This window comes from Serinus canaria, chromosome 2 (assembly GCF_022539315.1).
Source record: "Serinus canaria isolate serCan28SL12 chromosome 2, serCan2020, whole genome shotgun sequence".
Classification (NCBI taxonomy): Eukaryota; Metazoa; Chordata; class Aves; order Passeriformes; family Fringillidae; genus Serinus; species Serinus canaria.
In genome coordinates, this window is record NC_066315.1 from 58,297,784 (window position 1) to 58,324,674 (window position 26,891).

General features: G+C 36.9%; 1 protein-coding gene across 1 annotated transcript in view; it reads right to left on the bottom strand.

The window, feature by feature from the left end:
• CTDP1 (CTD phosphatase subunit 1) overlaps window positions 1–26,891 on the bottom strand; it is a 98,189-nt gene that overhangs the window by 25,905 nt on the left and 45,393 nt on the right. The window contains exon 12 of the mRNA XM_030235430.2: window positions 5,209–5,387. Coding sequence (XP_030091290.2) covers window positions 5,209–5,387 — 179 coding nt within the window. The remainder of the gene's footprint in view (window positions 1–5,208; window positions 5,388–26,891) is intronic.

Below are 26,891 nucleotides of genomic sequence, written 5' to 3' on the forward strand. Positions count from 1 at the left end.
GAATCAAAGAGTCTGTTTACTTCCAAACTGTTAGAAATATAAGGGAATTCAGTCATTTAAACAACTCTCAGCTTGCAGTAACTATGTGAACAATTGTTATGCCAAGGGAAAAAAGTGTACCAAAAGGAATCAAGAAAAATTTCTACTTCTGAGGTTGAATGCAAACAATAGTTTTGGGAAAAATTAAATTGGTGAAAGTTTCAGCTCCTAACATCTCAAAACATCCCTCTGAATAGCCATTTATTTACAAGAGTACTGTACAGACTTGGAACATGCTGGCCAATCCAGGTGTTGTATTACCCATATAAGTTAAGTTTTAAACCCAAGAAAAAAGTACCTGGAACAACCTTGCAAAAATCAGTCAGAATTTGGTGAGGTATAAAAATATTCATCACATTGTCTTATTACCTGAAGGATGCTTTCTTCTCCCAGATGCTTAATTTAGAATGCTGAACTTACAGGAAATTATTTGTGGGAGACAAATTCTGCCTGTTTTCTGTGAAACACTCAAACAAAATTTGAAACTTTTAAAGAGTAATAATCTATAAAACTGGAGCCATCACATCATCTATGTTGAATGTGAAAAAGGCCAATCACTTGCTTTTAAAATTTTAAAAGTTTAACAGTAATAAAATGGTTATAAATACAGTAATACAATTAGAGTAATAATAATTTGGACAATTTGAATTAGGACAAGATGAGACAATAGAAACAAAGAGTTACAGATGTCCGGGTACCTTTTTCTGGGCAGCACAAGCCTGAAAAAGGACACACGTTAACAGAGGATTAATCCTTAAAAACTATAGCCTGTTGCATATTCATACATCTCATACATGATGCATGAGTTCCATTCCAACACCGGATTCTGTCTGGTCATTGTCAGCTTCTTCTTCTGAATCCTAACAGTGCCTTTGAGGCACAGGAAAAAGTTTGTTTCTTCTGATAAGGGAGCAATAAATTCTCTTTCTCTGAAAGATTTAGGTGTCCTGTGGCTACTATCTCACTGCAAGTTCTTTAAAAAAAGTATCTTACATAGCATAGTTTCTATTTTAACATTATGTTATAACCTAAAACTATATTTACCACACTACTCAAGAAAATTAATCCAGCATTACTTTCTAACACAACACATTTTTGCGAAAAGCCAATCATAAAATATGCATTTTTCACATTGAACTTCCTTAACTTGCTTCATCTTAAGAGAAGCATTTCCAGGGAAGCACCTTCCAACTGACAAATGCCACCTATCACTGCAAATTCTTAAAGCAAATCAGTCTTTCCCACAACTGGGAGAGGAGGTGGTTGCCTGTCAAGGATCTCTTTGCAGAGTTTGGGACTGGCTTTTTTCCCCTACTTAATGATTATACATTCTCTTTAAAGGCTGAGTGGGTTTCCTGCTTTGTTAAGGAGACATGGATCTCTCTAAAATATAGTGAGATGTTCATTAAAATGCATTGAATACACTCAAGTAGGAAAACTGCATTTATTTACCAAATTACATCAAGGAACAGCAATGAGCTGCTGCTCCTATCCAACATACTTTGATTGATTTGGGATTCATTATCTCATTCCCTAAATCAATAAACAGGCTGTATTTGCTTTCTGTAGTCTTCCAGCAATCTTAATTCTATGCAGAGATCTTAATCCCCCTGAACAATCTGCAAGATTCAACCTCATTCATCAACACTTAACTGAAGTGCTGCCTCTGCAACACAAAGATAGAAGGAATAAGCTTTGAGGAAACAGTCTTTAAAATGAGACATGTTCCTCTGTAATCCCATGGCCACTGACACAGCAGGCCCACAGCCAAAACCACGGTGCAGTTTTAGAAATGAACTGATCCTCTAGTTCTGGCCAATTCCAATAATGAACTCTGGTTCTTACAGAGGGAGTCTGAACAAGAGATTTTCAGAAGGACCTCACTATTATGCATGGAAGACTTTAGTAGCTCCAGAAATGTAAGTAGTTTAGAATACTGACACACCACAGAATTCAGATTACAAGTGTGAAACAATTATGTGGGAGAAGCTCTACCAATAAGAACAAAATGAATTTAAATTTTCTTCAGAAAAACAACACTTTCCAATTACCTGCAAACACAAGCAATTGTTTACTTTGGGATTTGCTCACTCCAGACTTAAGGTTAAATGTTTTCTTGAACATCCAAACACTGACCACATACAGAACTTTTGATCTCCTTTCCTTTTGCAGTTAGACATCACTGAGTGTCCCCTTAAATAAAATCTATTCTAAGGGAAAGGAGATAATGAAATCTTTAGTTCTTAAAATTATCTTCACAACATGTATTTTTTTCTAGGGTGACCTTACACAGAAGCTCTTTAACAGATTGTCTGATGATTAAGTGAGCTGTGCTAATGCAACAAATTATCCAGGAGGCAGGAAATGATGACTTCAAATCACCAATAAATTCAGACCTTACCGTTTTTCTATACTGTAAAAATCAAATCAACAGCACACTCCCATCATCTAGAAAGGAGTTTTGGAAGACTGTTCAGTGTAATAACATCACAACTTTACTAGTGAAACAATGCAATTATCTGCCTGGGTAAGAAAACAGAGGAACCATCATTCTTTGGCAAAACAGTTGAATTTCTACAATTATTTTGTCAGCCATATTTAAGATGTGCTGCTGGCTATTAAGGGTACTTTAAAGAAGACTTTGACCACATACCAGATAGTTCCTTAATATGTTTTGAATGGTTTGTCACTGAAATTGTTTATGAAAACTATCCCAAACTACAATAAATCTGAGTCTGACAGCTTGGGAATCACTGAGCTGTAAAAAAACTTAGGTCCCAAGATTCTCAAAGTAGAGTGTCTCAAGTCTGGGAACTGGAATAAAGTTACAGTGACAATGAATATATTCATTCAACTGAGACAAAAGATGTCACCAAAAAATTTTTGCACCGGAGTTTGCAGCAGTCTTTTCTGTCAGTAAGAAAGAAAGGAAAACTATAATTTCTGTCTTCTAGAAGAGTGGCTGTTGTAAGGAAGTACTATTATATTTGAAAGAAAACACTTAGGAATCAAAATATGAGTGTTCCTTTTAAAGTTCTAGTAAATGGGCACAGAAAACAGAGTTGTGAGATTTCTGAGGCTCTGAGCTCAGTTTTCCTTGATTATGAATTAGCAATGGACCCAGGAGAAAGGCTGCATTTCCCCTCCAGAAGGAGCTATCAGTTTTCTCAAAGATTATTTTTTTCCTCCATGCTTGAGAATTTCAGAAGTGGGACCAATCAGAGAATGATCATGGTATTCTGTAAGTTTCAAGACTGAAGACTAACATTAAATTTAAGTGCTAGGTTTTTTTTAAGTGCTATGGCTCCAGTGTCAGTAACTACTGGAAAAGTGTAGAGGAGCAGCAAAACCTACAGTCTCTGTAGGCCTCATTTTTAATAGGAATGAGCTGAGCCAGATCATAGGAGTACTGGATCATATGGGGACTGCTTCTTGTTCATCTTCTGTTTTTCAGAAAAACATTTCCCCTCTTATACAGCACCTTTTTAGCACATAAAATACTTACTGAACATGAAAACATCAATTTAAAGCTTCAAACTTAAAATGTAATTGGAATGACAGGCTCCTTTCTTATCAAGCAGAATTTCCTGCCTAGTAGACACTGGGTCAGCATCTGAACCAGCACTTTGTGAGTCTGTTTTCCAGCATGCCTATCAAGCTCAATACTGAATACAATTCAGCAAACTGACAAGAAAACTCTTAAGAGGTCGAGAGAATAGAAAAGTTATTTAAGAAGCTGCTCAAAGACTTTATCCCAGTAAGAACACTACAATGTATATATAGTTTCTGAGTGAAGAAGTATTGCCAAGCTTTTATAAAAACCTCTCTGTATATGGAATAAAACATAATTACAAATGCACTTGCTCTATCTTTTTACACCATACTTGGGGAATAGTTATTTAGCAATATTCCTTAATGTGACTCTTTCTTCCTTTTGGTTTCCAAAAATGGTACGTCTTCCACACAAGGAATCATCATAGGATTAGGATAACTTAACTGTGACATGCCTTGCTGCTTCAAACTGTGTTCTAAAACATTCATCATCTGCTTGTCTTTCCTCTTTCAAACTTCATTTGGGAGAAATTTTTTTTCTATCCATTCAAATTCTCATAACTTGCAGACCTTTTTCTGAAGAAGTTCAATGATTAGAAATACCCATGATAAACTAAAAGGTCACGCAAGCTTCTCCTGTAGCTCTTTCTACAATAAAGCCAACATACAGCAACATTACTACCCCAATCAAAACCTATCCAGCAACATTTATATATACATTTATATACATTCTGTGGCAGTTTTTGCAGTTTCTCTCCTACCTTCTTGTGTGCTAGAACAAAGCTAAGAAAAGGTGAAATAATGTAAGTCAGTTGCTTAAGACCTACTACTTATATTATCCTCATTAAGGAAAAAGTGTTAGAGTTTAAAGTCTTATGGCTAGGAATTGAGTTTGGTTAGAGAGCAGAAAGGAACTACAACACACATCTGAGTCATGTTTTCACTTTCAGCACCCTATAGTACAAGATGATAACCCTTGCAATTCTAAATTAAAATCTTATATTGCTTGCTTTTAATTGTTAAGCTTAAAAAGTATTAACAGGCTGCAAATTGAGAACCATTCATTAACATATTTAACATAAGCACTTATTTTATTAAGTTCTAGTATACTAGCAACTTGGTTGATAGTCATTATCCAACAGACACTGCTGGAACACTAAAATCAATTTTGAAGAAGAGACCAGCAAGTTTAAATTTTTAAGTAGAAAAGCATCCTAACAACCTCATTGTTATCAATGACCAACATAAAATTATCTCAAAAAGTCAGGACAAAAAAAGCATAGCTTTACAAACCATGCTTTATTTTACCTAAAGTAACACTGCAGAGGACATGGGCCTCTATCTGACACAGGATTGAGACAACTTAATAAGAAGTGCAGTTCAGTTGCCTTCAGTTCTTTCTGAACAGGTGATACCCTGGTTCTCAAGAAGACATTTACTAAGACCACTTCCTTAAATAAATCCCAAAACATTGCAGAGACAAGCATGACAACTTCACAGACTTACAAGAAAAAGTTTTAACATCAGATGGCAAATACCAGATTGTAAGAAAGCATGCTGAATAGCACAAACACAATGAAACATCATGAACACTTCTTACATTTGAAAAATTCATACCTGGGTACACTGCATGTTAAACTTCTTTCACTTGATGATGATGATGATGATCCAGGTCTCTGATCTGCTTTCCTTCCTAGAGTCTCTGTTGCACTAGTCTGAGGTTTTTCACCTTCCTCTTCTGGCTTTTTTTTTTCAGTATCACTTTCATCACTGCCTTCTCCTAAGATATCATCCACCTGCCAAAGAGTGGAGAAGTCAGTTTATCTTCCAGCAGACTACTCTGTATTAATCTTTTATAATAATTACATCATTCTTAAGCCATTATTAAGAATATGCTTCAAGTTTCCTTGGCCTTCTCTGTCAAAATTTAAATTAAACCCCAGTGTCTTGAACACAGCTTCTGCAACAACTCCAGCAACATTTTATTCCAATAAAGTGTATTTATTCTATGCTTAGCTTAAGGTAGATATACATATACTCACATACATGATAGTCACACAAGAAACTATTATAAAAAGAGTGCTGTCTTCTGAAATTAGAGGGATAGATGATTTATACTATTGTAGCAAACTGATGCATACTTTCTACTAGATATATTTCATATTATTATAACATATAGAATCACTTGGGCAAGGCATATTAAAATCTCTAGTAAGAATTCTTATATTTACAGGTATCCCTTGACACATCTATAACTGTAAATAATACAGTATGAATGAAACAGAATGTACAAACCCCATTTTAACCCGACTCCCTGACTGTGCTAATTAATGAGGACAAATCTATCAAAAGGCTTACATATTTTGTTAAATAATTGTCTTTTACTTTTAAAAAGTTACCATAGCATCTGATAATCTGCTAAAAACCTATGAATTTGCTGTGACAGGTCTGGATCTGCTTAAACCATCACTAAAAGCAGATCATACTCATGAGCCACCCTTTAGAGCTTCATAAGATTATAATCTCTTTGAGTTAGCATTCAACCTTCATAAACAGATGAAAACATAAAAAAATATAGGTGAAGATTCCCCCAGTCTCTCAATTTCTGTGACTGGCAGAAGACATGGAAATAAGCCATGTGTGAGCATTTCTCTATGGATATTTAAGAATTTTTCCCAAAAGTACCTTATCTCAACATAAATTAAAATATGCTTCACTACTACTCCGTGTTCTCACTAATCCACACCAGCTTTATCAAGAAGAAAAATATCTGCATATGAAAATGGACAAAAAAAATTCACGCTGTTTATTTGCTGCTTTTAATCCCAAAAATAATCCCAAAAGCTAAAAGAAAGCTGTAGAAAGTAATTTATATTTGGTCATTCATAAATGGACCTTTAATTTCTTTTGTTTAGTTCATTAAAAGCAACTGCAAACCAGTTCAGCACATCTAAATCCAGATGGCAGTTTCAGGCATAACCTGTAGGAATTGCTGGGTCAAATCCAATAGTATTAGTCCAAAACCATTTTTCCTGTGACCAGAAGTTGTTGTATGCATGGCAAATAAGAATCATGGAATGCAATTAAAGGTCATGGAGACTGAAAGCACTGCTAGAGGTAAGGCAATGGTGAACCAAGGAGAAGAATGTGAAGTACACAGGATGGGGATTTTTATGTACAGAACACTTGAAAGTCAAGTGTTTTCAGTGTTACAGCTTGGGATGGGATGTCAGGAAGAGCCTGCCTGTACAGATTTGGTAGAAGACACTCCACATAGCTGACATGGCCAGTAATTGACAGCACAGATCCACAGCTCTAACAACTTTCCTGCAAGTCTTTAACATTTAAAATTACAGTCCTTCATTCCAAAAGCAATACTTTTCCAGAAAGTCTCATGTTTAAAACTATGTTCTCACTACCAAATATGTTAAGGTTTTCAAAGGATAATGTTAGGCTAACAGACATTCAGTATTACAGATGCCTCTTTCAAACTGAAGTTTGACAGTATTTTAAAATATACTTTGTGTGAATAGTTTTAACAGACTAGCAGTCTAGTTATTGCCATATCTGTTTTTCTTTCATCCCCTACAATGATAACATTATTTGTTTGAAGTCTGAAATGCCATTTAATATTAGAATTACTAGAATTAGTTGTACACAAATATATGCCATTTCTCTGAAAGGCCATATAAACTGCATGTATAAATGACAGAAATACATCAAATTTAAAAAATCATTGCATATGAAAATGATGTGGGATAGTCCCTACAAGTCTCTAACTAGAAAGGCACCCAAAACATGAATTCCTGCTTAATTATTGGCTAAATTGCAAATGTGCTGAAAAATATAAGTGCTACATCACTATCTTCCACAATTCTCAAAAGAAATGGAAAACAAATAATATTTTCATTGAGGCAGTAAGATTTCAGCCCATGACACTTGAACAAGTTAATAGGCAAAAAAACTTCATTGGTATCTAAACACCAACTATCTTTCTATATGTGTATATATATGTGTATATATATATATATATACACACATACACCTGAATTTTGAATAAATAAGAAAGTTCAAGGAACAGAGGAAACTTTTAATCTGATTCAGAACATGACAGACACAGATGTATGAAGAACCAACTATAGCTCCAGCTTATGTGATTGGATTTTATATGATTAATATAAATGGAACATGTAACACTTCAGAAGAAAATGCCAGCTAATTCCAAATATTACTGGTAGGATACAGTGAAGGGATGGTTACTGCTTTAGTACCCATAGCAGCTACCTTTGAAATACTTTATAACCCAGCAACAATGATTAACATTGAAAAAGAAAAATGATTCATCCCTTCAACAATGAAGTTGTTTAATTCAGCAAGAGAATCAAAAGCCTGGCAACTCTTAAACATTTAATTATAAAAGCCAGTAAAAGTCCTCATGTGACAAAGCTATTTTATTTGTCATTTAGGAGGAGCAGAGCATACACTCATGCAAAGTATAAAGACCAAAAAGCAATGAGATTTTTAGTCTCACTGTCCAATTAAGAGCTGAAAAGTACATGAAGCTTTGCTAAAAGGGAAGTCAAAGCCTTCTGTAGTACTAACTAGCCAGATCAGCTGAAAATGTTTTTACTCCAGAAGTTGAGTTTACACATTCAAAATGAATTAAGACTGCAAGAAAAACACCAAAAAAAACCCAAAAAAAAAAAAAAAAAAAAAAAAAAAAAAAAAAAAAACACAAACCAAAAAAAACTGCTATGAGCAACCTCAATTTTTCCTTAAGTTAAGGAAATGTTTTGATACAGCTTTATGGATATGACAGAGAACTAGCATGATACATTTTTTGGAAGTAACAACTACATACACAGTAATGCAAACTACATATTTAAAAACAAAAAGGAGCTTAATTAAAATGAATAAACTTTAATTCTTGTTTTTCAACTAGCAAGTGCTTTGGGATTTAAGTTTTAATAGAATTGAGAAGCCACCTTAGACAGCCAACAGGACAACACTTGCAACTGCTTAAAAGATCTCTTAAAAGTGGTACAATTGTCTGAAACACCTCCTTGCTGGTATGGAAAAAAATCTACAAAAAGAATAGGTTTGATAAAAAGCAGTAAATTTTGTGCTCCTGTACTGCACAGAGGATACCCATTTCTGCCCCTCCCCACCCGTCTTTCCAAAAAAGACTTTTGCTCCAACTGATTGTGTAAGTTAAGGGAGAAATAGAAAAAAACCTACCAAGCATTTACAAGGAGTTCTTTAAGTCTATTTCTACTGCCACAAAAACATCTGTTCAGTGCAAGCAATGCAAGAAATTAGTATTGACAGTAAGTACAGCTAAAACCCAACTCCATTTCAGCATAAAACCTGTGTGTCCTGAGCATTTATTTGAGATTGTGTTGAATGTATTTTATTTTAGGACTGGCAAAAAAATAATATAATCTGCCATTTGAATGTGTTAAAAGGTTTCAGTGTATACCTTCTATTCCCCCCGTGGTATATAAAGTTAAAAAATAACTCTAAAATGATCCTATAATCTTTACCCCTGGCTCTCTTCCAACACTCCCTTCTGCTTTGTCCCGAACTATTGCTTTTTAGTACAGAAACCAGCCGACTATTTTGGAAACTTTAAAAGAGCAGCAAAATGAGAAGACAGAGGGAGGAAAGGGACACTGAAAATTATGAACCAAGCAGCACTTCTGAGCATGTGAAATTAACAGTGAATGGTGGTATTAGATTGTAAATCAAACTAGAGAGAGTGGTGGCTCCATGTTTCTGGAGCTGTGCACTGAACTTGCAAACCTTTCAGTGCAGAGTTGTGAAACCAGAACTGCTCTGTCTGCAGCAAAACAAATGTAAATAATACTGCAGAAGTTTATTACCTCCACACTATAAAGTAATTTGCAGGAATGAATACAGCACTGATAACTCTAAAGCAGGTGCAGTTATATTCCCATAACTCAGCTTGCAAGAGGTCACCCAACAGTGCTCTCTAGACAGCGCACATGATCACTTGACAAATCATTCTTGTGGCACAATCACAAATGCTTGTCCTCTCTTTCCTCAAGCTCCTCAAAGTGTACACCAGGCATTTGGTAAAGAAAGGAAAGGTTTATCTAGAGAGGGACAGAAGAACTGATATTTGTGCAATTGACTTGGAAAGTTTAGCTGCTCGACACAAAAGAAGCACAATATGGCAATGAGGAGTGAAAGGCCAGGACAGGACTGGCAGAGCCCCTGCACGAGCAGGAGGCAGAATGTGAAGTGCTGGTTCACTTAACTTTCACAGGCAGTCTCATAATTTCAAATTCCACTGGGTTCTGTGCTAAACAGCATAATACAGATGTTAGCCACATGTGGAACTTAAGCAAGATCAGGTGCTAATTATGCAACTTTATAGGTCAGAGTAAAGTTTCTGTGAAAGCTGCCTATCTGAATGCTATCTTCTACTGAACATGGCATTAATCTAATTTTTATGTATATGTGTTCCATTGTATCCTTGATAAAAATGGCTGACTTCAGCAATATATCTATAAAATATTCCTTATTTCTAGTGAAGCCAAACAGCAAAAAAGCAAAACCAAAGTGTAAAGAATTATAGTAGTACTTAGAGTTAAACTGAAATTCCAAAACAGAACAAACCTTTCCCAGAATAAGAAAAAATACCTGAAGTCAAGTGAATTTGTATTAATGATCACAGATCAGCAGTTATTTACTCTGTGAATAAATTGAACTAAGAATCTGGTTTTAATGGTGTAAAATGGTTTTATGATAAGTTTTCAGAATGTCCAAATAGTTTCAAAATAAGTGATTTTTCAAAATAAGTGTTTTTCTTTGTAATTTTTATCACTTACTGTATTTATATTAATAATAATTTTTGTAGCTGCCTTTCAACAAAAAGACATCCCCAATGATATTTACCAGCAGCTTCATTTGCAATTAAAGAAACACTACAACATTTTACTGTCTTTTTGTAATAGAAAAGTATTAATTAAAGACATTACTGCTTTGTTCCTCAGCAGCTGGAGTTCCAGAATAAGAGATCTTCAAGCTCAAAAGTATCATTTAAAATAAATTTTGCTTTTCTAAATACTTTATGGTATATTTTTGAGTGGGAGGTGATTGCCTTTTTCCCCTATGAAGGGGCACTAACCTTGGGTAGCTTTTTTTAGTTTAGGCAGCAAACAGATTTCTCATTTATATTCAAAGTCAGACCTTTAGAATGAGAGCAAAACCAAACCTGTAACTTGTGCTTCCTGGCACTTGTGGTCTGGAATTATTTTCACCTACTGTTATCAAACTGCACATAGAAATATTAGCAGCTCCTGGTAATAACCTTCCAGTTTCAGGATGAAAAGCAATTATGTGAGAAGAAAAAGCTTTGGCTCAATACTGAGTAGAGTTGCTAGGCTCAAACTTGAAAACCAGCAATTTAAAAACACCATGTGGAATTTACTTACAAGGAGCCCCACTGCAATCCCTGGAGGCTGCACAGGGACCCTGATGGGAAATGAAGTGGCAGTGCAGCCCCAACAGCTGGAGTTCCCAATGCTGCTGACAGCACTGGCTACAAAGCCATCACAAGTTTTAACTGCAGCCCTGGGCAACAGACTGTGCTCCTAAAAGGCAGATTTGAAGGGAGAAAACCAAAACCCACTGCCTCTGATAATATGACCACTTAACCTCTGCAAATGAAAAGGCAAGGTAACTGCAACTACAGCTGCACAATTCACTATATTTGAGCTTTACCACTGCAATTAATACTTTAGAATGAAATAAAATGTCACATAGAGATTGCATACCAATATTGTTATTACAAAGCACTGATAACAATCCTGTATCCTTGCTTATGATTGAATGGGATAAATTATTCAAATAATGCCATTTAAAATTTTGAATTTCCCACCTGGAGAGCAATGCTAGATTTGAGTGGAAACATTCTTAGATGCCTGAAAGAAATACGTGAAACTGCCAAAAGAAGCATAAGGTGCAATCCTTCCTTGATAATTAGGGTGCCTCAAGTGCTGACTTAAGGATTCCAAAGTCTTTCTAAAACATACATTTTGTTATAGAACAAGGGGAATGGCTTTCAGCTGAAATAGGATAGATTCAGATTAAATATCAGGAGGAATTCTTCCCTGTGAGGATGGTGAATCACTGGAACAGCCCAGAGAAGCTGTGGATGCCATACCCCTGGAAGTGCTCAAGGCCAGGCTGGATGGGGCTCAGCACAACCTGACCTAGTGGAAGGTGCTCCTGGCCATGGCAGGGAAGCTGGAACAAGATGATCCCTTCCAATCCAAATCATTATATGGTTCTCTGATTATTAGTATAACGAAAATTGCTTTCTTTCATTAAATTGGTAACACTTCACTGGTGCTGGAAAGAGGAAAAAGCCCATTCCTAACAAATTAATAATTTGTGAAATTTAAATTAAATTCACATGGACTAGAAGTTACTGATTTTATATTAACAATTTTTTAATTCAAAGACTCTAAAGAGAAAATGTTTCAAGGGAGATAATACAATCATTTATGGAAAGCCTTTCTGAGTCAGGGACATCACTGGAGCCTGGAAGCTATGGCTTTTTCTGATTATACAGCCATCCATAACGCTAATCTTCCTTTCCTTTATTCTGTTTTCAAAAGAAATCTTTTGCCAACAGATTGTTAAATAGCAATAGGCCTGTAAATCTTCACAGTAATTTTTTTCAAAGGGTGAAGTATAAGATTAAAAAAAAATTAATAATACCTGTGTGACCAGAATACAGTTATTCACCTATCCAGGAGGACAGACTCAACAGGAACCACTTGAAAACAAGAACAGCATTTCAACTCCACCTTCCCTGCCCATCAGCTCATGGCTGGGATGGAGAGGAGACAGCTTGAGCCCACTGGAGGCAGCAAGTGTGGAGCCCTCTGTTCCTCTGGTTGCAGCACTTCTAAAACAATGACCCAGCATACATAAGAGCTCTGTGGCAGGTAAATGCAATGATTCTTCAATTTAGACTGCTGAAAATATCCATGCCAAGATTCCAGAAAGGCTCCAACAACATAAGTTAAGGGCCAGTGAGTAAGAGCATGATCTACAGCTACCCTTCAGAGAAAGAATGTGTTTTTAGTCTGTTACTGACCATTATTTATGAAAAGTTCTGGCCTTAGGTAAGGCAAAAAAGCAAGTAGTTGGAAGAGGTTTGTCCTGGGGTTCTTTGCAGGGAAGCAATCGTCTGCTGACATGGGGAACAGAACAGTGCCTCCTCAGCAGCAAATGACCTTTCAGGTCACTCTCATAGCTATAAGCAACTGTGGCTTGCACCAAGACTTTACTGCACATAAAAGAATCCACTTAGTTTGACATCACAATTTTTTTCCAAATTTGGAAAAGTCTAATAATTTTTAACTTAGTTTTGATCTTAATATTTTCTTCTCTAAATGAAAGCTTTTCATTTCACTTTTTTCCTCAGTAAACTGAAAAGCTTTTTTTTAAATTTTTATTCCTACCAGCCAAATGTTTAGGTTCAGGTTTAACTGAGGAGCAAGATATCACCATCCATGTCTCCAAAAAAGCTAGCAAGTATTTCAGCATGCTTTTGAGAGGTGATATTAGGGCATAGTACATGTGAACAATTAAACTTTCCTACAATAGACACAGAGTGAATTAAGAGATTTGGACTGAATTTAAATCGCTATGAAACAAAAAGTTTTCTTATTACAAAGATGTCACTGGAAGGACAAGCTGTCTGAATTAGGTTAAGTTGTCCCTCAGTACATAAAATTTAAGGGAGAATGTGTGATGTAACTCAGGCTCATTCCTTCTGAGTAACCTCAGAAGAACTTGTCTTTCACATTCTGTTTCATCTGCTTTTTTTTTCTTTAGCATTAGGGCACTTTTTTCTCCTTTCAAATTTCTGATTCAATTTTTACAGTCACACAATGTATTTATGCAAGTGTCCAATACTCCTTTGTCTCAAACACTTCCAAGGCAGATTTCACTGTTCTCTACCACAATTACCACTGGCTTATCAGAGCAGGTGACGAATCAGGAATATCAGAAGTGACTAGTCTTGTTCATGATTAAACAGAAGAAACACTCTTCCTCTATTTAAATCTCCATACACTGTTGTCCTATCTTGATTTTGATAAAGGCATTCTTCAGGTTAGAATATCAAAGCTGGCAGTGTTATTATATCTACTTTGGTAGACTGAGAAACAATTGCTCTAAACAGTTTAAGGAATACTACCAAACCTTAGAAAAAAACTTTTATGAGATTTATTTCCCATATAATTAATTTAGACATTGACTTTTATGTCCTGGATGACTACATGCAAATTAAAATGCATCTTGCTGAAACCAAAACTGGTCAGAAAAAGCTATACATTTATCTCCTTGCTTGTTGTGTGACATCTCAGACAGCAGCAGCTTAGTGACCTTCAACTGCTTTCTTAAGCTGGGTTACTGCTTAGCTACATCACTTCCCTGTCCCTCTTCATTTCATGTCTACACTAACACACAATCAGTAACAGTACATCACAGCAAGAAAAAGCAGCTGCAAAGAGACTTTGGAGAAGGATCTCTATTAAATGTGTAGCCACAGCCTGAGTAGCAGAAGACTGCAACAGACCAATGGCCTGGAGAAGTTATGTTAAAGTATTGCCATATGCTCTTTTGTGACCAACATAGGAATTCATAATCTGATGAACTGAACCATCCACTACTACTGAAGCTTATTGGTACTATCAGCAAATTATCTCCAGAAGAGTAAAATTTGTGTCACTGGGCCATCTTTCAAGTTTACCTCTACCTGCAAGTCTTAAAATAAAAGAAACCTGCAACAGAACAGAAACTCAAGCTGCATGCTCAAGCTCAAGGGCCACATATTACTCAGTGTCCTGATTTCACTTTAGGCAAACCTTCACCTTAAAAAAATGAGGCAGCGAGCGAGTCCCCAGGTGATAATCTGCTGCACTCAAATTCTGTTTGAGTCTTTTTGTAGAACTAAGCACTATCTAAATATCCAGAGCCTGGAATACCCAGGGATTCTGTTGATACTACACAAACAGAATACTAATGTACAGAAACTCCTAGAGGGAAGAGAAAGGAACAAGGAGAAAATTCTTATAAAAACGCATCTTTGGTATATTTTAATTCACAGAAACTATCAAGTCTGCAATATGTACAAAGACTAACATCACTGCAGTATTTTCCCAGCCAACAAAAAAGGCCTGATAAAGACTAAAAGTATCCATACCTGTTCCCTTTTTGTTTAACACAGGTGGACATTTCAGGGATTTCAGCTCGCTTCATGCGTGTGTCCCTATAGCTCTTGCAAAACTTTATAGCAACAGGTTAAAAAGCTGTAACAGCCTACAGCTGTACTGCTCACCTGTTTTTAAAACAAGACAGTATGACAGTTTTTATTCTCAAAGCTACCCTTTCTTTAAGGTGGAAAGTATGCTTTGCTGATACACAGCAAAGAACAACTTTGTCTTATAATTTTGCAAGACTCTCAGAACTGTCAGTCTGGCTATTAACTGAAGAACAGTTTTGCTAGAAGTTGTCATAACTTTCTTCTTATTCCTACAGACTTAGCAAGACACATGCACAATCTAGATTTCTTTAAAAAGAAATTAATCTAATTTGCTAATGAAAGAACACTTGCACAAGTTGTTTAAATACAGTCACAAAATACCACTGACATACTAGGTTAGAAATCCTAACATTCTATTAAAAATGACACATGGCAATTTAAGAGGGCACAGAGCCTAGACTCTGAGTGATCTTTTCTGACACTTCACTGCCAAGGGGAAACATCAGTAGGAAGCTGCTAATGAAATGCTGAGGGCAACATGATAGCAGTATGTTACTATCAAGGAATTATACAATTTCTGAGCTCCTAACCTGGTTTTCAATTATTTAGGTTATATAAAAACTTAGACATTTGAGTAATATTAATTTAGCACAAAAATACTTAGTACACCAAAACACCATCTCCTTGACCTCTTGACACTATCTGCTCTCATGTAGTTTCACTTAAAAACACAGGAGAAGCTCTGGATGCTAAACACATCTAGTGCAGTGATCCCCTTCCATGAGCATTTTGCAGAGAACAGCACACTGAGGGCCTGAGCCTAGTGAGCAATGGGATTCCTAGGCACCTAGCCAGGATGAAGAGTCATCTACTGCTAAAACTCACTTGCACTCTGGCCCAGCTGATAAGTTTCTTTCTGATGCAGAGAGGCAGCTCTGAACAGGTATGGACAGGTTTCCTCCATCAATGCAACCTGATGACTGCCCAAATGGTTTTTGAAAGAGAATGGGACAGTTCTCAACATATACTCACTATTTTATCTGTAAATACCTGCTGAACTGGTGGATGGAGTTCAAAATGGTAATTTTTTTCCTAATATGAAATGTGATCCAGGTTTTTGCATCCTGCTTTTCTAACCAGAAAATCTCAGCTTTTATGAAAGAAGTACTAGGACACTAATCTACATATTGTCTTTCAAGTCATCCTCAAAGGCATTAGTTAATAGCATAGCCAACCTGCAAATACACTTAGCTTATTATCCTGGAAAACTGCAGAGAAGCATTTAGGGCTTAACCCATTTGGTTATGCAATTACAATGAGAAAACAAAGAGTGGGAGGAAACTTGATTTGAACTAATTTCCAAACGCTTCAACCTGAATTACAGATTATTTAAACTACCTCTGAGGCACTAACTTGCTTCAGCTCAGAGGCAAATGCTAAACTTCTGAAATGCTGCAACAAGAAATGCACTCTTATTACACAGTCATGATCAGAAAATGTTAAAGAACAAAGGCCATAAATATGGACTTTACTTCAGAAGATACAAGAACCCAAAGCAATCCTCACCCTAAAAAGTAGATAGATAAAAGCATAAAAAGAGTTGCTGATACAATATGCACATCACCCTCCTATTTTTTGCATCTCAACTTTTAAGGCTTTCCCTCAATGAATCCTTGTTATCACATGTTTTAACAATATTCTCTCTTAGCACAGTGCTGGATTTCACCATCCCAAGGTTAACTGAAAGCATACCTTTTGCTTAGAGAGACTGAATATTCACCACTACATACATATTTCAGAGAAAAATAAGGGTTTTTTTTGTTTTGTTTTTAGAGGTTGAACTCATTTACTTCTTTTTCAGCAGGACATAAAGCTGTTCAGAAGTCACAGTCTAAGTGAAACTGAAAACATTACGGTGAGAACAAAAGACAGACAAAAAACTGCTTTCATTTACCTACATGCACAAGCTTTCTGCAATTATCACAGCTACAAAGGAACTCAAACTATTGATTTGTAGAGCAACTGGGATACAGTAGGGCTTACTAGCTCAAAACCACTGCTATAAAAACACTGATATGCTGTATTCAGTATAGATTTATTCACACATACTATGAACAAACCCACCCCTAAGATGGGAAAGCCAGCTTGGATCTGCCTTGACTTGCTAAATTTAACTTAGCATTGGCAGACATCAGCTGAGTTCATGAAGCACTATTTGTCAGTGAACTTCCCTCTTCAATAAGCCTGGTTAGCTTGGTTTTATTATTACAAGAACCAAGAGATAGTTATCAATGTGCTCAAGATAACAAAACCACCTCAAATAATAAGCACTGGAGAAAACCATTTCTGGTTTTATGAGAAATTTAAGGATGACAGCGAAGACAGAGAAGTTTTGAAACAGTTTCTGCTGAACTGGGCAATTGGACTGCTTGACTCTGTACAGACAAGCATGTAGCTTTTAAGTGAAGTAGTGCTGAAATATGAGCATTGTGAATGTGGAAGCATCCTGCATAGCAAGCCTACTCAACAGCAAGAATAAGGCATGGAGTAAGTTAAGGAAAAAGAAAAGAAGCAATCCATAATACAGTGAAAGATAAGCCCAGCAGCTGAAGAGTGGTCTGTTTCTACAACAAGCTCAATATTAAGGTGATTGAATACCATGCAGGTTCTGATATGATCTCTGTATCATGGTATGATAGCTATATCCAGTCCTCAATACCTCTGGGATGAAGCAAGTTTGATGTTGGAGCACTGAAATATCTGGGATAGGCAGCTGTCTGTGCTCATCTCTGAGAAAGCAGTATCACCACTACAAGGAGTAACAGGCAATATTGTCCAGAGCTGACTGTGACACATGGCAATTAGAAAGTGCAAGCTCATATACAAACCCTATAACAACACAGAGTAACAACAGTGTTCTCTCAAGATCTCAAATTAATGCCACTACTGTAGACATGACAAAGTTACTGCAGCACAGCCATTCGGGTAATTGTTTGTTTCACAACTCATCGCTGCAGAGAGTTTTGTACATCAGTAGGGGGCTCTGGTTTGGCAGCTTTTCCTAACCTCTGTTAAAGTTGTACATGGAATGGAAATAGTGGTGCTGACACAGGAGCTAGAACACTTGGAGCTGAAGGACTATCATCCAGTGTAGCTGTATTCAGTGTGCCTGAAGCTGGTGCCTGAAAGGAAAAAACCGACCAAAGCAGACATATTTTCCCTTGAAAATGTCTCTGAAGGAAGCAAATGCAATTACGCAGAAGTTAAATTTAACAGTAAATCACCTTATGATAGCTGATCAAGATCAGCTGATCAAAAAGTAATGGTACAAACTGAACCGTCCTTCAATGCTGTATGATGAAATAACCCTGCCTTTGCGCTACCAAAATGGACTTGCATTTCTGTGACCCCAGAATTTCAACCACAAATTAAGTTTGCTAGCAGACTAGCTTTATGAAAATGTTTGCAAAGATTCTTCACAGCACTTAACATGAATCATGCTATAGCGCATTTCTAAATTTCTTTTTATGTTGACATCCAAGTATCAGAAGATCTTGATAAAACAAAAAAAAAGTTATAAAAAAACCAGTTCAGACTTAGACTGGGACTTGAGCAGATACCTTTAAATATCCCTCATGGAGAGTAACAGCTCAAATTTAAATGTAAAAACATGTTAGACTCGTGATGAGGCTCAATCAGGCCCTCTATGCAGCTGCTCAGAATTATGTGAGGTATCAGCTTGCAAACTGTTTAACATGGCTCATGCAACTCATTTTTAACTGTGGCCAATTAGTGTTGACAGCCTAGCTGCATTTCATTTAGCATATGGAGGTAGATGTGTATGTTAAAATAAGGTTATTGAACCTTATTAAAGAGGTTTTGCCCCACTTTGTTGAGTAAACGAACAGCTGAAAAAGGCTTTCAGCTTCTCCCTGCTAAGGCCAGGCAGAGACATTATGTACTAGCAGAGTTGGTTGAAAAACCTTCACAGAATGGATGGAAAAGCCTTCTTCCCTATAGAATAAACCAATACCTTGTTATATAAATTCTAGAGGTGGAAGCTTTATAGAACTACTTTCCATTTCATATGGAGTAACATTAGAATAACACATCTGCTGTAAAATCAGACATAGTTTAAAAGTCAGAAGTTGTTAATATCTGCAGTAATCACAGAGCTCAGGATTTATCCTTATTTGCATAATAATTTTTATTTTATGCTTATCAGAATGATAGCAACATGGAAAAAGAAGCAACTCTCCTAAAAACCTAAGCTTACAATGAAATAATGTTGTAAACACCTTTGGGAGAATGGCAGAGGATCTGAATCAACTGTTGATTAAATCAGGAAAGTATGAAGACTATGTTAAGATGGCAGAAGCATCTTTGCTGGCAAGTACATCAGACCAATCTTGGGCTAACTAAGTTTTGCCTGGATTTCCCTATTTTTCTATTGACAATCCATCAATCTGATTACCTTGAATTTTATCAGATTCCTCAGAAAGAACATAGTGCTGAAGCAAGCATGGCTACTTTAGCTGATGTCCACTTGGTGTAGCCCATTACTAATATCTATAAATAGATATTGTAGCACAAATATTTGTACTTAGCTTATGAATAAAGTAGGCATAATAGAAGTGAAGTCTCAATAAAAAAGGGAATGGCCTGAAGTCATGTCAGGGGAGGTTTGGGTTGGATATCAGAAAAGGGTTCTTCACCCCAAAGGGTGGTTGGACACTGGAACAGTCTCTACAGGAAAGTAGTCACAGCACCAAGCTTGATAGAGTTCAAGGAGTGTTTGCACAACACTCTTGAGTACATGGTGTGACTCCTGGGGACGACGCTGTGCAGGACCAGGAGCTGGACTTGATGATCCTTGTGGGTCCTTTCCTACTCAGCCTAATCTGTGATACGTTTTCTTTTATTTTCCCTTTAACAGCCTGACCAGCCGAGAACTTGACTGATCATGTTCATTTTGCTCAGAAGTCTTATATCATATTTTAATTAACAACTTGTCATGATTGCCATTAAACTTATTCTTAGGCAGTCTCCATTTTTATCTACAAAATGCAGATATTTATACCATGTGTCATCTGAATGCCAAAAAGTTACAGAATGTTTCCCATATCTCCTCATGACACACAAAATCAAAAAAATAACTCTATAATGAAAATAAGACATCCAAGTACATAAAAAACCTGTGTTTAAATAGTATTTTCTAAGCAACCTGTGCAGAAAAACAGAAGTGATCCACAACTGATTGCCTACTTGAGATAATATCAACTTCGATAAAAATCCTTTTCCTATTTTGGTAATGAGTTGTCTCCTTGTAAAACACAGTATTACATAAAAAAGCCTCTTTCCAAACACTTCTAAAAAGTGCTAAACAAGCTTGAACCATGATGCCCTCTTAAAACTAGCAGCCAATCAGCTCTATGCAATTAGTGCATAAACTAATGGTCTGTAGAGAAATATCAGACCGAAAAAATAGGCAAATGTATGTTTCACATTTTGATAAAGCATTTGAATCTCACTAGCCTTATCTACACTACATCTATTTTAGTGTTCCTTCTGTTAGGTGAAAAACAATCAGCGTGTCAATGTTTCTTGTCAGGATAATTTACAATTTAGGCATGAGCAATACCAATTTTCTAAAAAAAAAAAAGTTGATGTCTTCTGAAACTAGAAAACAAAAGAAGAAAGCATAGCCGCTTTTCAGAGTAGTTTCCATTTTCTGGTAGAAAATGAATTCATCAAAGCAAAACAAAGGCAGAAAAACTACTCATGGCCAGCTTCTTTTAAGTGCTCATCTTCTTTCTCTCCAATGCACTGTACACCAGTATCTTAACCCTATCCTGCTGATTCTCACTGTCAAACTATTAAAAATAGTATTGGAAAACTTTACTCAGTTTTCTCTACTAATCAGATGAGATATGGGTGAAATAATTGCTTTAACATTAATGCTCATTTACTTCTGTATTATTTAACCATATCAGAGAGCAGTGGATGTCAAAATTGTAAAATGGGGGAGCAGCAGTAAATATACTTTCCTTCTTATACAACTGCTTTAAGCTGTGTTCTTTAAAAAACCACATCACATTTCTTGGTGCATCAGCCAGCCATCACCTGCTCATGAAGGCAAACCAGCAACCTGATTCCTAGCATTGCACCCTCACCATTTCCCTGCAGAAAATTCATCTCCCAGTAAAAGAAGCAAGCAGCACATGTAGTCTTGCTGGGTTAAGCCATTTGGTAATAAGCACTCCACAGAGAAAACAAAAATCTGTTGAGAGCATGGCAGCCAGCGGGGATGTGAGAGCCAGCACGTGAAGGAAGGGGACAAGACGGCTGTCAGTAAGGAAACAACATGAGGAAGCACCAATGGACTGAGACCAGCCAATCTGAGTCTCCTCAGGTCTGCTTATATCAGAAGATGCTTTAGCAAATCCTTTTCACAACAGTCTCTTTTACTGTCTCGATGAAGAGCAGCACATTTACTTTCACTAACAGTTTTTAATTGTTTCTATAATTCCAGTTAAAGTGAAAGCTGCGTGACAACTGCAAAGCAAGACCTCATCACTTCCAAGTTAGTGATTGTCCATTGGAATGAGAATCACTAACAACATCAAGCATACACACAGGCTTATTCTTTTTCCTTCAAAAAAAGGTACAATTTATAAGAAGCTAACCAAATTTAGCATCTGTACAATTTATGACACAGTACATGCTAAGGTGTCAAACAAGAAAATCTGTATGAGAAACGTAGTTGTGGAAATTCAAAGAACCATTAATGTGGAAGGTAATTGTCCAAGGGAGCCTAGGCAGCTATTATTTGTTCTAGAGACCACATCCTCCACACCAAATTAGTACTTTTTAACTAACCAAGAGGCTAACCACTTACTGAGATAATGGTTTTCAACAATTTGAAGGAGAAAAACACTCCCTCCTAATTCACTGCATGGTACAGTCACTAACGTGAAATAAAAAACAGAAATTAAGGGATAAATTTGCTCAGATAAAAGCAAAATGCAGAGTGACAAAATGTAAGAGCATAAGTGGCCTTATGTAAGAGCAGAATGTTGCAATTTCAGTCTTTGTATACGACATATAAATTACAGCTCAGTTAAAGGAAAAGAATGTGCAGAATATGTCCCAAACCAACAGAACCATGTTAATGCAAAAGTAGCTCATTAGGCAATTCCCACTCAAGAAAAATCTTAATACTTAAATGCACTTGTGCACAGAACATACCTTTGCAATGTGGTCACTTGGCAGCTGCTGACCACATGTCCCAACCAGATGGTAGGAATCTCTGCAGCTCCACTAACTGAACTGAGAGATGGGAAAGCTAGAGGTCGGATTGATATCAGATTCACTCCCTCTCTTCCCCTGTCCCAAGTCCCAAACTGAGAGAAATTTAAACCAGCAAAATATTTTACCTTAGATGGCAGAGATGATGACACTTGACAAGACACAGATGCTACTCTCAAACACCATGACCAAACCACAGCAACAAACACAAAAGCCTAAGCAGCGTACAGCTAGTAAACTATGTGTGCACAGCTGTTCCAGGACATTAGTAATCCTGGGCCATCCCAGATGGGAAGGTACTGCAAAACAAACAGAAATCTTTCTGCCTTACTGAACTTGTTTAATCTTACTAGCTTACTGGAAATCCCTTTTCAACTTCCTTCCTGGTGAAACCCCTACTGGCATCTGTCGAGGACTGGTCCTGAAAGTATTGACACATATGAGGAGCTATGGCTGTCTGCCTTCTGTTATCATGGCTGTGGCAGCAGCTGAGATGTGAGCAATTGAGAGCAGGATCTTGAGCTCAGCTCAGGGTAATTTCTTTTTTCTTTATCACTGACATTTTATAAATGGAGCATCTTAGATTCTTGCTATGCATTTCTACTATTTACATGGACTGGTGAATTAGAAAGGACCTGAAAAATAACATAAGGGAACTGTACTGACATTCATTGCTCTAGAAGGAACAGATGAGAACAATTTGTAGGCAAAAGAAAGAGAGGAATGAAAACTCTTGACCTTGTTTACTTATTTCATGGTCAAGTAATTTATCATAGACAAGAACGTCAACGTAATTATGAAAGGGACATTTATTAAAAAGGGAAAATCTTTATATAAAGCTGACTCAATTTTTAAAAGAAGCTAGCATGATGCACAAGGCAAAAAATCACCTTTTGTGTCTGTAACAAATACTCATGAAGAAAGAAGGCATTTTACAGACAAGCAAAGTCAACATCCATCAGGAAGCAACAGTATGTAAAAACCAACAGCTTATTTATAACGCATAGGACATAACACTGTTAGGATTAGATCAACTTCCTAAGTAACTGTGCATGGTGCTATCCCAGTTGTAAGGTTCTCTCCAAACATAATTTAGGAATACAAGTTTAGAAGAAAATGATCCCTTATAAAAAGGAACTAGCAATCAGTTCTGAGGAAATAGGCTCACAAGATGATCCATGAGTAACCTCTGGGAACGAGAGCTACGTGGCATCCTGTACAGACACAATCAGTTAAGAAAGGGAAGACGTGTGTATGTCCTCACGTGGTTTGCATGTCATTCCCTTCCTTTGCACAACTTGCTTTAGCTAATGGATCTTATTTCTGGAAACAAATAAGAGTCATTTGAAGCCTGGATTCCACTTTCTGTTTTTTTCTCAGTAAACTACAGCAGATCCACACAACATTGTAGTGACTGGTAGGTCAGGAGCTTCCACCTATCCCTGGCAAAGGATGACAATGCCACATAGTCCCACGCCAAACAAGCAACAAAGGCTCCTACAGGTGAGCAAGTCCATTCCTGCTGAAATGGGGGGAAAAGAAGAGCTGCAGACAGCCCAGTTTCTTCTCCCTACAGGTTTCTGCTACAGAACACTGAAAGCAAAGGTAGATAACTTCCCTGTCAAGTGATAGAATTGATCCTGAGAAAACAAAAGTCATCCTGGAACAACTATTAGGGACAAGAGGCTTCTAGTTAAGTTACTGACTGCATTTCATTGATTGGAAACCATTTCTTTAAAGATTTTTCTTTGGTGAAGATTACAGCATACTAGATACAATTCTACATAAATAGCATTTTTATGGAATGACCTTTTGCAGGTTATGTAGGAGATCACCAGTTATTTAGAAGTAAAAAATTATCCAGTCTTGTAAAAGTAACTATAAACAAGCTAATTTGACTGGCAGCATTTAATTCTGCTGCCTTTACCATCCCATAATGGAGACAAACAGCAGCAATCAGTTGGAAAGCACCTCTGTCAGCCTAGTACAGAAAAGGGGAAAACATTCTTTCGACTGTGAGGCAGCAGCAACAGGAGGCTGCACATTTCCCAAGTAGGGATAGATTCCTTATGCACTTACTCTGATTTGGCAATCGCCCTTTGAACGGCAATTCTATTACACTTAAGACTTTTGTGCTTCCATTTTTCTAAAATTCTAACAGTCCTTCATGTCAGAGGGAAGGGAAGCTACCTTTGGATCTGATCTCCCAGATCTTTGGCACTGAAAAAGATACAAAAGGCTAAGTGACCTTAAACTGCAACCCAATAGCTGAAATGCTATTCATTTCCTTTGATTTACTTGGTATGCATAAAACAACTGCCACTGAAAGAATAGAAGAAGATAAAAAATGCATTTAAGATCAAATTTGAAGAGATGCTTATCCAGAGTGGTTCTTCCCAACAGAACAGTACAAGATCTACAGCTTTTTTACTAGGAAAAGCAACAAACACACTTTCAAATAGGTTAGGGAAGGAAAGGGATTTAATTTGGGAATATATCATAATTAAATTCTCTTTATCAGTTCCATTTTTATACTTCCACCAAAATTCTCCCACATATAAACTATGTGGGGCTCTGTGGCCTTTCTCAGATTTTTGCAGAGAAAAAGCAAGATTTTCTTTAGATGGTAACTGAAAAGGAGTTATTTATTGCTAGTTATACCCATAGAAACAGTATATATGAATGCCTGCATTTCCTATTTAATTTTAAAAAATCCCAGTCCCTAAAGCTAAAAGACTCCTTTTGATCTTATCTGAATTTGTGAGGGAATTCAATAAAAATACTGAGGATGCATTTTTAAAGCTTTAAATGCAGTTCTGCCTTCACTCTTATTCCTAGATCTTCCCATCTTCTGCCTGTTCCTGGCACTAGCACTCATGCAGCAGCAACAGTGGGTTATTTCTGGAAGCTGGAAATGATGAAGATTAATCTGAAAATGGTCTTTTTTGTCCCAACCAGCTCCCTGAGCTGGCTTGCCATAGGGTCCCATGATTACTAACAGTGGCTAAGGGCAGAGACACAGCAGTTGAGCCTGCAGTGGCTTACACTGCAGCAAAGTCCCACTGGAGCTTACTTTCCCTGTCCTTGGACCACATACTCCTAACCCAAAGAGCCTCAGCATGAGCACCCGAGAAGTGGAGCAAGAAATCCCTGCTGTGACTGGAACAGACTCCCTCTCTTTGCCCAGGTAGTCTGCAGTCAGCTGCAGTTCTTGTGGCTGCCACTTGAATGCACACAAATGAAGCAAAAGCATTTCTGTGGCAAAAGCAGAAATTTCACATCTCTTAGTGACAATCTGAAAAAGGTTCTTACCTTGTAACATGTTTTGATAAAGGCTGAAGTAAGGGCAAACACCCTTCTCTGGAAGTTAAAGCAGTCACAGGGTGACCAAAGAGAACTGGGTCCCCACTAGCAAAGCTTATTGAGCTTATTTTCACTTAATTTGATAATGTTCCTGACAATAGACTCCACTGTGTACACTCCACTAAACTTTTATATTTTACAGACTACGTTAAAACATGTCATCTGTTTCCTAAGTGTACTCCTACACAATGCCATAAAATCCTGCTTAATTGCTTGTGTTACATTTCTCCCATGTGAACCCAACACCTTTACTAAGGTGATGCTAGGAGTCCCAAGTTTTCCTTGCCTTTTATAGTCACCTTCCAGGAGACAATGATCTGCTGGCACTACCATGCACACACAGTTCAACCTCCCTGATAACATGCTCTGTGTGCACCCTTCCTCAGTGCTAATATTTGATCCTTGACAAAATCATACTGGGAAGCTAAAATACCAGAAAAATCCCATCCTGCTTCTGCACCAAACAAATCCCAAACACACCTCCCTAGTGGTTCAGCTGCCCAAGGAACAGAGACTTGTAGCAAGAGAAAAATTTTGGCAGCAACTTTTACCTCAAATCATACTCTTGGAACCAAAGCTAATCCAACTATGAGAAAAAGAGTCACTGGCATTTAGGCTTCCTTTCTTCTGAAGTTCATGTAGTCTAGTTTCCAAGCATAATATGCTGCTTAAGCAAAAGCATAATTTAAGAACAAATCATTGTAATTTAAGATGTTTATAGTTGTAGGAGAAGTAGAAAAACTTTAATTTCTTTAGTCATAAATGTAGCAGCAGAGAGCAATCAATCACAAAACCAACCGTGCCAAAAGATTCAGACTTTTTATAAGGTTCCTAAATAGTATCTTTAAAAACAGAACAATAAATACTTTATGCAGTGAGTCTGAAAAACATACACACTTCCTTTTGACTCAGTGCACACACTGCATTAGTAATTTATTAATATTTTTCAAAAGCCACATGATTAGAAAAAAATGTAAGTATATAAAATCATAAAGGCGACCCATAATATCAATTGTCTTTAAGTATTACTGACAATACAGATGGAAGGCACAGATGGATTCAGGGACTGGTATCATGACAAGGAGAAATATTGTTTCTGGGAAAGTCTGAGATAAAATTGGCAAAATACTTCAGAACAAAAAGCAACAGAAATCAAAAGTTGTTAACTCCAAGGTAAAGTTTACCAGGTAAAGTTAAAAGCCTGAAGTCACCTAAAATTTAGAGGAGATCATCACAGCAGTTGAAAGTTATGGGGCATTTCCCCAGAATACCAGCTTAAAGTTCTTCCAAAAGTCCATCTCGAATTTACCCTGTACTGTAT